The following is a 16,387-nucleotide window of genomic DNA, read 5'->3' as shown; positions in this document are numbered from 1 at the left end:
CTGTGCTAATGGCTACCTACAAAAGGCGCTTCCCTCCCACTCTTCTCTCTCTAATTGAAGCAGACAGCTGGAAAAGAAAGTTTCCCAGCAGGGCAGGGAGTCCGCAGGGGCACCTGAGATGCCAAGGCCCAGAGGGCCTTAGGTTAAGGAAGTCGTGAAGATGGTCACCCGGGGCCTGAGGGAGCCGGGAGGCACCCTGGGAGGTCGTGAAAACAAGGGCTTGTTAGTCTGCTGCAGATTTACAGGAGCCGAAGGGGTTCTAGAACTCCAGAGAGTTAGAAGGGAACAGATATTGGAACCCACAAAACCCAGCATGAGGGCAGGGCAGAAAATACTGGCACGAGGAAAGGACCCAGATGGCCTCAGGGGAAGGGGCCCCATCAGCCCTGGGAGGAGAGGGGGGATGGGGGCAGGACACTGGCACTAATACCCAGGAGGAAAGGCCCCAGAAGGCCTCGGGGTCCTGTAGGTCGGCTGGGGGAGGGGCCGTCAGCCCGGGGGGAGCCGGGGCAGCGGGTCCCAAGCTCTAACCCCGGCCTTTGTGTCTCTGTCCCCCAGGCGAGCCGGTGAGCTCCATGCATTCCCCGCGGTACCCGAGCCCGGCCGAGCTGGACGCCTACGCGCAGAAGGTGGCCAACAGCCCCCTCAGCATCAAGATCTTCCCCACCAACATCCGCGTCCCGCAGCACAAACACCTGAGCCGCACCGTCAATGGCTACGACACGACGGGCCAGCGCTACAGCCCCTACCCGCTGCACGCCGGCGGCTACCAGGGCCTGCTGGCCATAGTCAAGGCCGCGGTGTCCTCCTCCTCCTCCGGCTCCGTTTCGGCCCCCGCCGCCGCCGCCTCCTCTTCCTCCTCAAGCAAAGGCGTGGTCAAGAGCGTGGAGGGCAAGCGGACGAAGCTGTCGCCTGCGGCTGTGCAGGTGGGCATCGCGCCCTACCCCGTGTCGAGCACTTTAGGCCCCGGCGCCGTCCCCTTGGGCTACCACGGCGGGCAGAAGGCCCTGGAGGGGCCCGTCCCCCCGCCGAACGTCACGGTGGCGGCCTCGGTCATCCCCCTGGCCGGGCGCGGGCTGGCGCTGCCGCCGTCCAACCTGCCCTCCATCCAGAGCATCATCTACCAGGTGAACCAGCAGTGCCAGGCGCCGGGCTCGCAGCCGGCCTGCCAGGGGGTGGCGGGCGCGCACCCCAGCCCGGCCAAGCGCGCCGCCGCCGCCACGCCCGCGGGCTTCTCGGCCATGGCCGGCTCCACCATGGCCTACGCCAGCGCCATGCTGCCCGACTGTCGCAAGGGGGCCGAGCTGGTGGTGGGGGCCACGCCGGCCATGGCCCTGGGGGGCCTCAAGCCCGCCGGCTACCCGGACGCGGGCGGGGCCGGCCTGGACTACTTGATCTGGCCGCAGAAGCCGCCGCAGCAGCAGCAGCAACAGCAGCAACTGCGGCTGTACAGCGGCGGCAGCGGGGGGGGAGGGGCGGTGAGCAAGTCCCCGGAGGTGTGCGGGGGCGGGGCCGGGCCGGGGGCGGCCGCGCGGCCCTACCTCCTGAGCGGGGCGGCCGCGGACAAGGTGAGCTCCTCGCCCTTGAACTGCGTGGGCATGCACGGCAACTTCTCGGTGGGGCCCTACTTCGCGCCCCCCTGGAACAGCATCCTGGTCACCCCCAACAGCGACTGTTACAACCCCGGGCCCGAGCTGGGCCCGGGCGCCCGGGAGCTGGCGGGGCACCCGGCCGACGGGCTGGCGGGCCTCCCCAGCAAGACGGTGTGCAACACGTCCATCCTGAGCAGCAGCCTGCAGTCGCTGGAGTACCTCATCAACGACATCCACCCGCCCTGCATCAAGGAGCAGATGCTGGGCAAGGGCTACGAGACTGTGTCGGTGCCCCGCCTCCTGGACCACCAGCACGCCCACATCCGCCTGCCCGTCTACAGATAAGGGCCGGGGGGCTCGGGTCCGGACCGACAGACGAGGGGGGCGGGGAAATGGGCCGGCGGTGGGGGCTCCCCCTCCCGTAGCGGCCCCCCCGGCCCCCGGGGGCGGGGCCGAGGGCCGCAAAGCTGCTTCCGGGGCGGCCGGGAGAGCCCGAGAGGCTTTGGACTGAAGCTCCTGGGCCGGCCGGGCGGGAGGGACAGCTCGGCCTCCTAGCATCCGAGGCGGGGGGCGGGGCATCGCTCAGTGCTGCCTCTGGCGGACGGGCGCGGGAAGGCGGCGGGAGGGTCCACCGCCACCTGACCCTGCCGCCCCGTCTCGGTTACCCCTCTTGCCGGCTTCCCTGGGCTGTCACCCAGCCCGAGCCCCTCCCGCTCAGGCTGGAGACGGGGCGTCTTCGAGTCCTAGATTGAATCCGTGGGAAATGGGCGGGGGGAGGAGGGGAGGGGAGTAGGATGGGGGAGGGGCCAGACTGTGACATCCCTCCTCCTCCCCACCTTGACTCCCTGGTCCGCTCTGGATGCAGCCCCCTCACCCCCAGCCCCTTGGCAGAAATGAAAGAGCCCAGAAGTAAAAGCCACCCGAGAAGGCCCCACAACTGTCCTGCCCCTGCCCTCCCCCTCCCCTCCCCCCTCCCCTGGGCAAGCCAGCTCCGCTGCAGTATTCACACCCTCCTCCCCCAGCCCAGGCGGCCTCCCTTCTGAGGCATCCCAGGTGGGGCCGAAGGAAACACTTCCCCCCCCATCCAGGGTGGTCTTCAGGGTCACGGGAGGCCTTTGGTCGGCCCCCAGACCCGCACTGGCCGCTCGCCTCCCTCCTTCCCTAACCTAGTAGGAATTAGAGAAACATTAGATTTTCCAAGCCCAGGACCCGTCCTCCCCACCCCCTCCCCGGCTATCTCCTTTATTTCCATCCTCAGATTTTGTTTTTCTGAAATTAAAAAAAGCGCCCTACGAGTCATCCCCACTCCCCTCCCCCACCCAGAGCCACCAACTAAGTTAGTGGCTTTATTTCCTGGTCCTTGGGTATTTATTTTATATTTTCTTGGGACCCCTCCTAAGCCCCTCCCTGCCCCAGCCATTCCCCAGGTCTGTTGGTGGAGTGAAGAGCTTAGAATCCGGGGTGGGGGGGGGGAGGTCTGCGTTCTAGAGAGCTCCTCTGCTTCCCTTGCCTCCCTTCCCCTCGGGCCCCAAGCTCTTCTTTCCCTCCCGCCCACCGGTCGTGCTCAGACAGAAAGCGTTCTGCAAGGCCTGTGCAAGCACTAAGTGCATTTACAAATCTCTGAGAATGTTTTTTTGTACTAAAATTGACCATTATATTCTACTGTGAGAAGTGCTGTCTGCACTATATTGTTTTAAAAAGAGAGGAAAAAAAAAAGAAAATGCGGATGTATTTCTGATGTTGGATTTTCTTTCCTTCCCCCACCTCCCCAAAAGTACAATCGGGGCTTTCTGAGCCGCCTCAAACTGCCACATCTCCGCCCTGCGGGGTCTGCCTTAGTCCCACCCTCACTCTGCCTGCTCTGCCTCCCCATCACCCCTCAGGCCCAGAGGGCTTCCGGCCCTGGCTCCTGCTGGGCTGGGGGCAGCAACTGGCCAGATGCGGCGGACCTCGGGCAAGGAGCTGGGTGAGGAATGGAAGGAGGGCTGGAAACTGAGTCACAGACAGCACCAGGGTGGGCACGGAGAAGAGTGGCTGGTCTGGAGGAGAAAGAGCTGAACAGGCTCATGGCCTGGGAAACTGACCCTTGGCATTTTTGAGGCTGGTGCCCAAGTGAATAGTTGCAAGAAAGCAGACTAGAACAGGGAGGGAGAGAGAGAGGGAGGGAGAGAGAGGAAGAAAAGAAGGGATAAAGGAAAAGAGGAGGAAGGGAAGGAGGGAGAGAGAGAAAGAGAAGAAGAGATAAAGGAAGAAAGGAGGGAGGGAGGGAGGGAAAAGGGGTAAAGGAAGAGAGGGGGAGGGAGGAAAAGAAGAGGGGATAAAGGAAGAGAGAAGGAGGGAGGTAGAGAAGGAAGAGAAGGAGGGAGAAAGGAAGAGAGAAAAGGAGGGAGGGAAATAGAGAAGGGAGGGAAGGAGAGAGAAGGGAGAAAGAGAGGAAGAGAAGAGGGGATAAAGGAAGAGAGAAAGAGGGAAGAAAATAGAGAAGGGAGGGAGGGAAAGAGATGCTCCCCTGGAGGGACAGCTTTCTTTTAAGCTATTGTTCCAACTATGCTGACCATCATTAGTCAAGGCAGACTTCTCACCCAAGAGTTCCCCATACAAATGAAATTAGAAGTCCTATTCCTGTACTAATTATTGCTAACTAAAGGTTAAATGCAGTTATCAAAGGAGTATAAGTACTACCAACACCCTCTAAATTTTCACAGCCTATATCAATGCTCCAGTTGCCTACCCCTAGTTACAACTCTAGCTGGGAAGATTGACTAAAAATGTACAGCCGTGGGGGGCACAGTCCAGGTGTGGTCCAGGAGGTTTGTTTGGGGAGGGGGGAAGGGTTCCCTTCATTTCCCCTGACCAGGCTGTTCCTTCATTCTCTGTCTCCTGAAGGGGATCCTAGGTCTCCATGTCACTCCTCATTGTACAATGCACACCAGGAGTTGCTAAATACAGGGGGGTTTTTTTGTTTGTTTGTTTTGTTTTGTTTTGTTTTGTTTTAGCAATGGGCAGTCATAAGGGAATATGGCACTAGAACCAGGGCCAAGCCTCTGGACCAAAGCAAAGCAAGGGATTTGGAACAAGCTGGAGGGGAGAGCGTGGGCCGGGCCAGAGTCTCGGGTGGACAGGGAGAAAGGGGTCTGAAATCAGCTCTTCTGGCAGATTTGAGCTGCAGGAGCTAGAGGAGCCACCTGGAGGGCACTTCTCCAAGACTGGCAGATCAAGGACCTTGGAACATTTCTAGGCTGCTTCTGAGGGACACGGTCCCAACAAAATGGGACTGAGAGAGAGCCCCTGCCCCTCCACCCAACCTGAAAGGTCTCGGCCCTGCTCCGGGCTGTGATAGCCTGGGAGACTGCACCCCACTGACACCAGAAACACCTGGTGCCCCGCCCCGGCAGAGGTTTGTGTCTCTGGACCACCAGGCCAGGAAGCCCCCAGGTTCACCTGCCAGGCTTTCTCCTCCTACGATGTGAGGGAGGGGAGGAAGGCTCTCTGTCTCCCTGCCTCCTGTCCATCTCACTGTTTCTGCATCTCTGTTTCCCCCTCTGTTGTCTGTGTCTGTTCTCTCTCTCCCTTTTCTCTCTCCCACTCTTTTTCTCCCCTTTTTCTATCTCATTCCCTCTCTTTCTCTCCCCTTGTTTTCTTCTTTCTACCTCTTTTTTCTATCTCTTTCATTTTTCCCTCTTTTCCCCTTTCATTCTTCCACTTGTCTCTTTTCCTTTCTCTTCCCTTTCTTTCTATAAATGCCCCATCTCTATTCCCTTTTTTCTCCTCATCTCTGCCCCATTTTCCTCTCTCTCATTCTCCCTCATTCTTTTTCTCTGTCTCTTCTCTCCCTCCCTTCTCCCTCTTTCTCTGTCTCTGTCTCTGCCCCTCTCTCATTGTCTTTTTCTCTCTCTCGTTCCCTCTGCCTTTCTCTCTCATCTTTTTCTGTCTCTGTCTCTGTCTCTCACTTCCCTCCCTTCCTCCCTACCCCCCTCTCTTTTTCATTCTCCTCTCTCTCTTTCTATCTCCCTGTGTGTGTGTGTGTGTGTGTTTGTGTGTGTGTGTGTGTGTGTGTGTGTGTGTGTGTGTGTGTGTGTGCATGAGCACGTCGGTCTGTCTCTCTCTGTCTCTCTGCCCCTCTCCTCTCATTATCTTTCTTTCTGTCTCTGTTCCCTCCCTCTCCTCTCTCTCTGTCTTTCTCATTCCTTCTTTTCCTCTCTCCCTTTCTGTCCTCCTTTCTCCCCTTCTCCTTTCTTCTCAGTCTCCACCTCTCTCCTCTCTTTCCTCTCTCTCCTTTCTGTCTCTGCCTCTGACTCTCACTTCCCCCCTCTCCTCTCTCTCTGTCTTTCTCATTCCTTCTCTTCCTCTCTCTCTTTCTGTCCTCCTTTCTCCCCTTCTCCTTTCTTCTCGGTCTCCACCTCTCTCCTCTCTCTCTCTCTGTCTCCGTCTCTGTATCTGTCTCTGACTCTCACTTCCCCCCCCCCTCCTCTCTCTCTGTCTTTCTCATTCCTTGTCTTCTTCTCTCCCTTTCTGTCCCCCTTTCTCCCCTTCTCCTTTCTTCTCAGTCTCCACCTCTCTCCTCTCTCTGTCTGTCTCCGTCTCTGTGTCTGTCTCTCGCTTGGCTGCCCCCACTTGCTCTTCAGCCCCTTAATCCAGAATAAGCCTCTCCTCCTTTCCCGGCTGCCCCCGCTCCCCCTGGGCCCTGACAATGCTGCCAGGCCAGGCGGGAGGGAGCAGCAAATAATGGCCTCGCATTCCTCAGGGGCCCTGGCCCGCTCCCCAGGGCCACGGCCATATGGCGCACTATTGTGAGGCCGGGGGCTTAACCAAACCGTGTCTGGAGGAGGCTGCCGAGTGGAGGGCTGGGGCAGCCGCAGCTACTCATCCCTGATTGAGGAGAGGTGATGGATGGATGGCCTACTCCTCCCAGCGTGGCCCTGGGAGCAGGAATCGGAGGCGACCTGCGGGACTAGGGTAAGGGAGCTCAGAGAGCGCCTCATCTGAAGGCCGCCGAAGGAGACTACCTGCTAATCCCCAGAACCAGCCACCCTGCCGCTGGGGAGTCTCCGGTGGACATGCACCCATCCCCAGCGCCCACCCTGAGCGAGCCGGCCCATTCTGGGCCTGTGGCAGGGACAGCCAAGGAGACTCCCTCAGGTCAGAGAGGCCTTTCTTTGGGCAAAGGTCTTGTGGGCCACTGCCCTCCTTCAAGTGAGAATTCTTTCTATGCCCTTGTCAGATCCCCCTTCCAGGGCAGAAAAGTGGGGAGGGGGCTTGGGTTAGAATCCTAACCCCTTCTCCCCGACAAGTCCTCTGGGAACTATTTCTTCATCTGAAAATGAGCTGCCTTCCAATCCTGAATCTATGATCCTGCCTACGAATCCCCCCCTTTTCCCTGGTGCTCAGGGCCTCCATCCAAACAGCTGGAGAGGGGGTCAGCACTGGGCCCAACCACCTACTGGTAAGAGTTCACCTGGGGCCTTCTTTCATAATGCACCTTTCTACACCACGTTAGGGTTTAACAAGCACTTTGTTAACCACCCTGTGTGGGGCAGGCAGCATAGCACAGCGGGAGAGGGTGGACACAGGCCCCTGACACTCCAGGTTAGGTGACTCTGGGTAAATCACTGCCTGCACAGGATCTGCTCCATCCATTCTCACTATCCCTGGTCCCAGAACTTGGCTCAATGACCTTGAGCAAGTCCCTTTCTGAGCCTCCTGATTTCCCATCTGTAGGACAAGGATGACCAGCCCTCCTCTGCCCACTTTAATCTGAAAATCCCACCCCAGATATTCCAAGAAAACCCCAGGAAATTGAATTGGCTCCTTCCAGGTTGCTCAGAGCTAACCCTGGTGCTGACCTGGCTGGTCTCTGTTCGCTTGCCAGGGTCCCCTTTAGTGATCCATCCACAATCCTGAAGGGAACCAGGAGGGAGGGAAGGAATACCAGGAAGGACTAGAGAGGATCCCCAATAATGGATATTTGGCTTTGAAATGGTTCTCCCACTCAGCTCCCTCTGGCCCAGGTCCTCATGACCGTGCACTGTCATTGGTCTGGAACGAGAGGGATATTTAAGAAGCAATTGTGGGATAGTTTTAAAAAAAAAAAAAAAGGAGAGTGAGAGGTGAGGGTCCTGGGTTCCAGTCTTAGCCGTGTCATTAACCATGTGATTTTCCCAGCCTTCCTTTCCTCCTGAGGGAGGTGGAGAGTGTAGAAGTGGCTGCCATGCAAAGACAAGCAATCAAGTGTTTTCAAAAATAAAATGGAGACACTGGACCGGAAGATCTCAGAGCCCTCCCAGCCGGAACGCTCTAGGGAGGATTCTTTGAAGGATCCAGCAAAGTCACTCTGGGAAGTGGAGGCTGAGTGATTGATTGGGTGGGTGTAATTTATTTCACTTCAGATTCTCCCCCCGGGCTCTGGGCTTCCACGGGGGCAGATACATTTCTCGCACCGACCATGTGACCTGGGAAAAGATGCTTTGAGCTTCATTCTCCATTCCTGTAAAATGGGGAGAAGAATCAAGCATCTCCCTTGGAACTTGTCAAAAGAGTCGAATGAGATGAGAGAATCACAGCTAGAAATCTGGCAGACACTTCAGCGGCTACCGGATCGTGGCAGCCATCACTGTTATGGTTGTGTAATAAAGCAACGGTTCAGCTCTTAAATCAGCTTCCTAAAGCACCAGCCCCATAGACAAATCAATCTGAGGCTGTTGGCCCCTTTACTGTAATCACCATGAGGAGGAAGCACCCCTCCAAGATGCCGGCACCCTGGGGCAAAGCCCTAATCGCCCCATGCCAGTTCCAGCTTTGTCATCAAGGCTGGCCCAGGATGGAGAGTTCTCTTCAAATAGTCCAACAGACCCATTTGTCTTCCCCTCTCCCCACCCCCTACCTCTTCCTAGCCACCCCACCCTTAACAACAAAACCTGCAGGCGGTCTGTTTCTGGGAATATTTATTGCTTGCCGGGAGAATAACTCTCTGTCTATGTACTCGGTTACTGCCTGACAGACGATCAAACCAACAAAGAGAAATTAGGACAAAAGAAAAATTTCACCGAGGTTAATGCCATTTGGGAGAGATGGGGAGGTGGGGCAGGGGAGAGGCTGGGAAAGAGCCCAGAATGGTCACGTCCAGGACGGTCCAGAGACGGAGGAGATGCAGAGAGTCGGGGACCGCTGATGGGTCACGGCCACAGATCATGAGGATCCCAGCTGATGTCCATAATGCCCTCTTTCGTTTCGGCCTGTGAGGCACGAGCTGGAGGTATTATGCCCATTTTACAGATGGGGAAAATGTCAGAGCTGGGGAGGAGAGCTGGGACAGGGAAAAAAGATCTCATTCTTTGGGGAAATGTCGCTCCTTGGCAGGTCCGAGGGAATGGAAGGAGTCAAGTGGATATTGAAGTTCAGTAGGAAAAACTCTGTGGGTTCAAGTCCCACACCTGACATCTACTCCTCGTGGGTACTTGGGCAAATCCCTTAACCCATCTGGACCTGTTTTCTTCAATTGTAAAAGTGGGGGTCTCCTGATATACAGTAAGGGATTAATAAATGTTTATCGATTCATTGATTAGATGGTCTTAGAGGTCCCTTCCCGTTTTCAGTCAACCATCCTATGGTAATACTACCCGGTCCCAGCCATAGGATGTAGCCTTCCTTCTGAAGGGTTGAAAAGGAGCAGAGGTCATGGGGTCAGGACTGTCTCGTCCTCATCCTCCCGGTGGCTCTGGATGCCTATCACTCTCTCTTGCTGGCTCTTCCTTCATCTCAAACCCTCCTATCACAAGTGTCCTGGACGGTTTTATCCTGGACCCTCTTCTCCCTCTTTATGAATTAACTTGGGGATCTCATGGGGATCTCATAGGCTCCCATGGGTTTAATGACCATCTCTCTATGCTGATGATTCTCAAATCTACTGATCTTGCCTTAACTTCCTGCTGACCTCCAGGATTGCCTGTCCAACTGCCTTTCGGAAATCATGAATTAGATGTCTCATAACCTTAAATTCAACATGTCCAAAACAGAACTCAGTACCTTCCCCTCCCCCCTTCCCTATGGCGGTCAGTGGCTCCTGGTCCCCCAGGCTGCCCCGCTAGGAGTCAGTCAGGACTCCACTCCCTCTCTCCCCCTGCAGATCCAATATGGCGCCCACGCCCCTCAACTTTGTCTCCCCTCCCCCCTTCCCTATGGCTGTCAACGGCTCCTAGTCCTCCAGGCTGCGCCCCAGGAGTCAGCCAGGACTCCACTCTCTCTCTCCCCCTGCAGATCCAATATGGCGCCCATGCCTAATAATCTCCTCTTTCTTACTTCTCTCCTCTGACATGTTTCCTTCCCAATTCAGGTCCTCCTCACCTTAATTCTGGACTATTGCAAGAGCTGCTGGGGGAAGAGCTCTCTACCTGCCTCAGCTGTCTCCCCATTCCAGTCCATCCTCCATTCTGCCACCAGAGGGACTTTCCTAAAGTCACAAAGTCCCCATGGCTCCCTATTGCTTCCAGGATCAAACATAAAATCCTCTACTTGACATGACATTCAGTGTCCCTCACAACAAAGGCCCCTCCTGCCTTTCCAGCCCTCTCTCACCTTACTCCCCACTACACACCCTTGGATCCAGTGATACAGGCCCCCAGACTGTTCCACCAACAATCCTTCACACAGACACCCAGTCTCTGATCTATGAGAAGCAGAAACAAACTTCCTCAAGTGCTGGTTCTCCGATGGACTCACATTCTCCGATGGACTCACAGGATGATCGGGGAACGCGGAGGTCCAGCTGCTGCAGGGATTGGGGGAATTAAGAAGCCAGTCCTTTGCATCCCAGGTAATAATGACTTCTGGGAATCCTGTCCATTTGACAGATGAGTAGGCTGAGGCCCCAGAAGCTCTGAGTTACAGCCCAGATGAGAACCCCAGAAGCCCTTCCTACGTAGTGGGACTGAGAAAGTCCTGCGTGTGCAGTCTGGAGACGGACTGAAGCACTGACTTCCTGCCTTCAGGTGGGATTTAAGGCCTTCAAGCTTCAGTTTTCTGCTCTGTAAAAATGAGATTAAGCTGAGATTCTCACTAAGGCCCCTCAGAGCTCCAAGTCCTAGGATGACTTGGGACCTTTTCCTCCAGACCCTCCTAGATATGTCTATCTGCCTGCATCTCCTCATGTGTTTTTGTTTTTTGTTTTTGCTGAGGCAGCTGGGGTTAAGTCACTTGCCCAGGGTCACCTACCCAGGAAGTGTTAAGTGTCTGAGGTCAAATTTGAACTTGGGTCCTCCTGACTTCAGAGCTGGTGCTCTATCCACTTGTCCTCATGTATTTGTACCCGTTTATTCCTCTATATCTGAATGTGTTTGTTGGGGAGTGAAGGCATTTCTTTATTACAAATTTATTGCCAAAAAATCACTGGAGAATTAAATCATCTGGCCTTCCTGGAGTCCCTTTGTCCCTTCCTCCTTCACGGCTGCCCCCAAATTAGTACCCAGGTTGGCCAGGTGCTGGAAAGGAAGTATCTGACACATTCTATGGCAGGAGAGTGGTGACTGAGAGTGCCGGGAGCCTCTTCGGGCTTTGGGGTTTTCATTTTAAAGGAGAGGGGCAAGGCTGAATCTGGACCCAGAGCTTCACAGTGGGGGGGGGGAGAAACAGAGGTGCTAAGAGTGTTTTTGCTCTGTCTCAGGCCCCCAAGTCTAGACTCTCATTCCTTGGGCTAATGGGCCCAGTGTGTGCTATAAAGCCTTTTAGTCGGTGGGGGCCAGGGTTTTAGAGCCTCTAAGGGTTTTGAGGAGGAAATCTGGACTTTGGCTTAACTGGGAATCCAGAAGGGAAGGGTGGGGGTGGGGAGGGGGAAGGGGGGCTGCCGCTCCTGGGGCCAGCTATTCAGCCCCTCCCCTTAGTTGGGGTGCTTCTCGCTCTCTGTCCAGATTCAGAGCTTGGAGCGTAGTACCCGCTCTGACCCTGATTCTGGCTCCCCGAGACTCTAGATCCAAACCCCCAAAACAGGGAGGAGGCTGAGGGAGCAGCTGTGTGCCCCCCCCTTTCAGGGAGGGAATGACATGGGCAGTGTGGAGATGCTCTGGAGAGGCCAGGCGCAAAGGACAGTGGGGAGGAAAGGAGGGCTGCCCCTTTTGCCTAATGGACCCTTGCACAGAGCTGCTCTCTGAGTTACTGACTCGGGGTTAAAGGACTTTCAGGGGATCACCGTCCAGGTTAGGGGAGCCTGGGGGCGGATAAAAGGGGGGAGGGAGCAAAGTGCTGCTTCAGTCCTTCCAGCCGGCAGGATGGGGGGGGGCAGAGGAGTCGAGCCAGATGAGGGTCCCGAAGGCCTTTGCAGCAGCTCCGTGGGGACCTGTAAAAGTGCCCCCTGCCCTTTGCCCCAGGCTCAGCTTAGTAAATTACAGAGCACCCTGATTCCAAGTGGATGGGGACATGGGCGTGCATGCCTCTGCTTCCAAGGAACCATGGGGAATGCTCAGCAATGCCTTTGGGCATTAGAATAACGGGCTGAGAGAGCCAGGAGCCTTCGGCCTGGAGGTGCCTTCCAGAGGGAGTGAGGGGGGGAAGCCCTGCGAAGCGCTCAGCCCGGAGGGAGGAACTGCAGAGGGAGAAGAGACTTGGGAGAAAGGAGCTGGAGTGAGAGGCAGGCCCGGGAGGGAGGGGGCTGGGAGGCTCCACCATCGCTCACTTTGATTGATATTAGCCTCCCAAATTAGGCTTTAAATTTATCTAAAAATAAATGCTCCTCCTCTCCCGGCGCTCCCTCCCGTGCCAGGCGCCCCCTCCCTTCCCCTCCTTCTGCCAGATCGCAGCCTCCTGAGGAGCTGGAGAGAGGAGCAGAGGCCCCCACCCCCACCCCCACCCCGGATAACGCCCCTCACAGCGGCAATTAGCCCCAGTACCTGCAGGCTGCTTTGGGACTTTGGACAAGACTTTTCTTTCCTTTTCCAGCCCCAGGCCTCGATTTCCTCATCTTTAGAATAGCAGCTAGCTCCCAAGTGGCTGGAACTAGAGATGATCTGAATCCAGTGTCAGATACTTCCTAGCTGTGGGGTTCTGGGCAAGTTCTTCAGCTGTCTGCCTCAGTTTCCTCATCTGTAAGATGGGGTTAATAGCGATAGCACTAATCTCCCATTCATTGTGAGGATCCATATAACACTGGAAATAGAGTCGATTCGAATTCAGCTTCAGAAGCTTCCTAGCTGTGGGATTCTGGGCAAGTTACTTCTCAAGTTATCTGCCTCCGTTTCCACATCTGTAAAATGGGGTTAATAGTAATGGCACTATCTCCCATCATTATGAGGATTCAATGAGATAGTTGTAAAACGGTGTGATGGACATTATTATTATAAAAAGTAGAGTCAGGACAGGGTTGCTCTAAGATCTCATCCAGTTCCGAATCAGTCAGTTGACAAAGCTAAAAAGGAGGGGGCCTGCGCTTGGGAAACTTACAAGTGATGGGGAAGGTAGGAGAGCAGCAAGTCTACATTTAACTATAAATGGACACAAGGGATCTGGAGGGGGAGACAGGTCGAGGATAGAAGAAGGCTGCCTTTAGATAGAAGCCCCCAGGCCGGCTTTGCCAAGGGGCCCCGCCAGACTGAGCATCTTCTCCAGAACTACACTCAGCCTCTGGCTCCGGAGACTCGGATTCAGCTACTGAGGCCCAGAGAGGAGGTTACTCTTCCAAGGTCACACAGGTAGTAAGGGACCTCACCAGAATCGGAACTCAGGTCTTCCAACCGAGACACCTGATTGCCTCAGTTTCCCCATATGTAAAAATGGGGATGATAGTTGCTACTTCCCAAAGTTCCTGTCCACCCTCAGTGCCCACCTCCCCCCCTCCGCTCCCACTGCACTGTCCCTCCAGGCCGCTCTCTCGCCTCCTTGTCAGCCAGGCTGTATTCGGAAACCTTTAGCATGGTTATCTTAATACCAAAGGGCATTTGCTGGGCATTTGGGACCATTCCTTTGAAGGGCGCCCCCAGCTTGACCCGGAAATACTGTATGCCTGTGTCCTGGGCACCTGGAATCAGGGAGGCTCCTGACTTAAACCCAATGAGATGTACAAACCTGAAGGGTGACATCAGTGCTAGCCATTGCTCTAATTGCTATAGCACTTGTCTCCTAAGTCCTGAGATCTCTCCCGGGACCTCTGGGGGGCATGCAAGCACATCTGGAGAAGTTCTGCAGCTTCTTAAAGTCCCTTAAATCCATTTCCCTGGGATCCCCCCATTTTACAGAGGAAGTAACCAAGGCTCTGACACTCACCACTTGGGAAATCTCTTTCTGCCTTTAAATCTTAGTTTCCCCTGAAAAGAAGGGGCTACGTAAGAGAGGCTGGGTCGGTCTCAGGCAAGGCCCCTCCTGGCTCACAATCTATGACAAAAGGAAGGCTGAAGCTGAGGCCCAGAGAGGTCACTGGACCAAAGATTGAAAACTGGAGGGGACCTCAAAAGTCCACCCCCCCTCAGTTAGCAGATCTTTCTGTTCCTCTTTCCCGGGGTTCCTCTTATGTCTGTGAAGGGCCTTCACTGAGACCAACCCCTGTGAACATCTTGAGTGGCCTAGGGCAATTATGAGACTCAGTTTCCCTATCTGTAAAGTAACTGGGTCAGACAAAATGATTGTTCCTGAATTCTTGGGACAATGGCTTGTGTGGCCACAGCGACACCTGGTGTCAATTTGGGGGAAGTTCCCATCTCTGGAATCGTAGCTTTTGCTCCAGCCCACGAAGGCCCTGGGACCAGATCCTTGAGTCTCTGGACTTCGATCGTCTCTAATATGGAGAAAGTGAGGACCAAAGGCTTCTTTCTAAATTCCCAGAGAGCCATGGGGTTTGGCATGAAAAGCCCAGAATTGTGACCTCGAGCTCCAGCTCAACCTCGACTAGGCTCTCTGGGTCTGGTTTTTCACCTGGAAAATGGGTATAATTATCCATAGTACAATATGAGGTCAGTGAGTCTCGAAAGTGTTCAATGTGAGAAATTTTAGCGAAATGAGCACTAGCTGAAGTCAAGGGACCCATGTTCAAATCCCCAAACTACCCATGTGACAATAATAGCTAGCATATGTGTGTAAATAATAACTATTATATATAAAACATGTGTATACATACATATAGAGAGTGCTTTAAGGTTTGCAAAGCATTTTATAAATATTATTCCAATTGATCTTTACAACAACCCTAGAAAGGAGATACTATTATCCCCATTTTACAGATGAGAAGACTGAGTCGGAAGTTAAAAGAACTTGTCCAGAGTCATATAGTTAGTAAGTATCTGAGCCTGTGGATAGATTTCAGGGGGTCCATGAACTTGGAAGAGAAAAAAGAGAAAAAGACCTTTTATGTCTTTATTTTTAATCTGAAACTGAAATTTTACATTTCCTTCTTCTGTGAAAGTAAGAAACAAAGCATTATTTTGAGAAAGGGTTCATGGACTTCACCAGCCTTTGTCAAAGAGATCTATAACACACAAAATTGAGAACCTCTGGACAAGAGAATCTGGAAGGTTTTAGCCAGCGCTAAGATCCTCCATTCTAAGACTGACCTTGCTTTTGGCATTTTACATGATAAGGTCCTTCCCAGCCCCCAAACCCCCTATTCTAAGCCCCCTAACATTCCCTGTTCTAAGTCCCCTCCCAGCTCTGACATTCTCTGTTCTAAGCCTCTTCCCAGTCCTAACATTCCATGCTCTAAAGTCCCTCCCAGCCCCAACATTGCATGGTCGAAGGCCCCTCTCAGCTCTAACATTCCATGCTCTAAGGTTCCTCCCAACCCTGTCATCCCCTGTTCTAAGCCCCCTCCCAGCCCCAACATCCCCTGTTCTAAGCCCCCTCCCAGCCCCAACATTCCCTGTTCTAAGCCCCCTCCCAGCCCTGACCCCTCATTCTATTTCTGCTTCCTACACTGCCTTCCAGCTGAGCAGCCCCACTCTCCATCTACCCCCAGACCCCACCTCTTCTCCTCCAGCTCTGCTGTTCCTCTTTTGTCTTCCCTGAATTAGAGCTTGCTTGAACAAAGGAGTTTTTTTTTTTCTATTTGCCCCAAAGACTTGGCTATATATTTTTTTTAAGGAGGCGGGGAGAAGGGGGAGGAAAAGAGCCAGATTTTGTCTATTTAGTGCAATTTGTGACACCGGGAAGTCAAAAATAATCATAATAATAATCCAGGGAAGAAGAATGAAATGAAAGAGGAAAGAAGACCAAAGGCATTTAACCCGGAGAACAGAACAACAGAAATGATTCGAATCCCACTCATTATCCCGGCAACAGGCACAGAATGGTTTTTAGATGAGAGGAGACATTATGACTCTCTGAATGGGGGGGGGGAAGCATTTGGGGGAGATTAGCAGCTTGCTTTAAAATTGCTTTTGATAAAAAAAAATTTCCAGGCATTCATCTAAAACAATAATAACAGCTAATAATAACAGGAGTGCTAATAATGAGTTATTCACGGCCATAAGAGGCAATTGTTCAATTAGGATCTGAGAGTTTCTTAAGGCTGTCTCTTCTGATGCACTCCTTTTGTTTTTTGACTTGGGGAACACTAATTACTCCCATCTTGTGCTTGAAAGTTGAAGGAGAGGGGAAGAAAAAGCCCCCTGTCAAATATGACACACGACAGCTTTATCATTATTAAACACACACACACACACACAATCTGTTTAAATCAAGGTAAGGGTATGATCAAAGCAGGAAGGCTGTGAATGGAAGCTGCCAGTCTCTCTGTTTGCCCCCTTCAACTGGAGAAGTGTCAGGTGAGGTAGTCAGCCTCCTTCTAAAGAAACTGTCTTTCTTCTCCTTTTTTGCAGGTCCCTACC

General features: G+C 53.9%; 1 protein-coding gene across 1 annotated transcript in view; it reads left to right on the top strand.

Annotated features, from left to right (window-relative positions):
• Window positions 1-3,323, top strand: part of FAM222A (family with sequence similarity 222 member A) — a 69,113-nt gene extending 65,790 nt beyond the window's left edge. Inside the window, exon 3 of the mRNA XM_074295401.1 lies at window positions 559-3,323. Within this exon, the coding sequence (XP_074151502.1) occupies window positions 559-1,937 (1,379 nt within the window). The 3' untranslated portion in view covers window positions 1,938-3,323. The remainder of the gene's footprint in view (window positions 1-558) is intronic.
• The last annotated feature ends 13,064 nt before the right edge of the window (window positions 3,324-16,387 follow it).

The sequence above is a fragment of the Sminthopsis crassicaudata genome, chromosome 1 (assembly GCF_048593235.1).
Source record: "Sminthopsis crassicaudata isolate SCR6 chromosome 1, ASM4859323v1, whole genome shotgun sequence".
NCBI lineage: Eukaryota > Metazoa > Chordata > Mammalia > Dasyuromorphia > Dasyuridae > Sminthopsis > Sminthopsis crassicaudata.
Note: the sequence above shows the minus strand (reverse complement) of the source record. Positions and strands in the feature narration are given on the sequence as shown.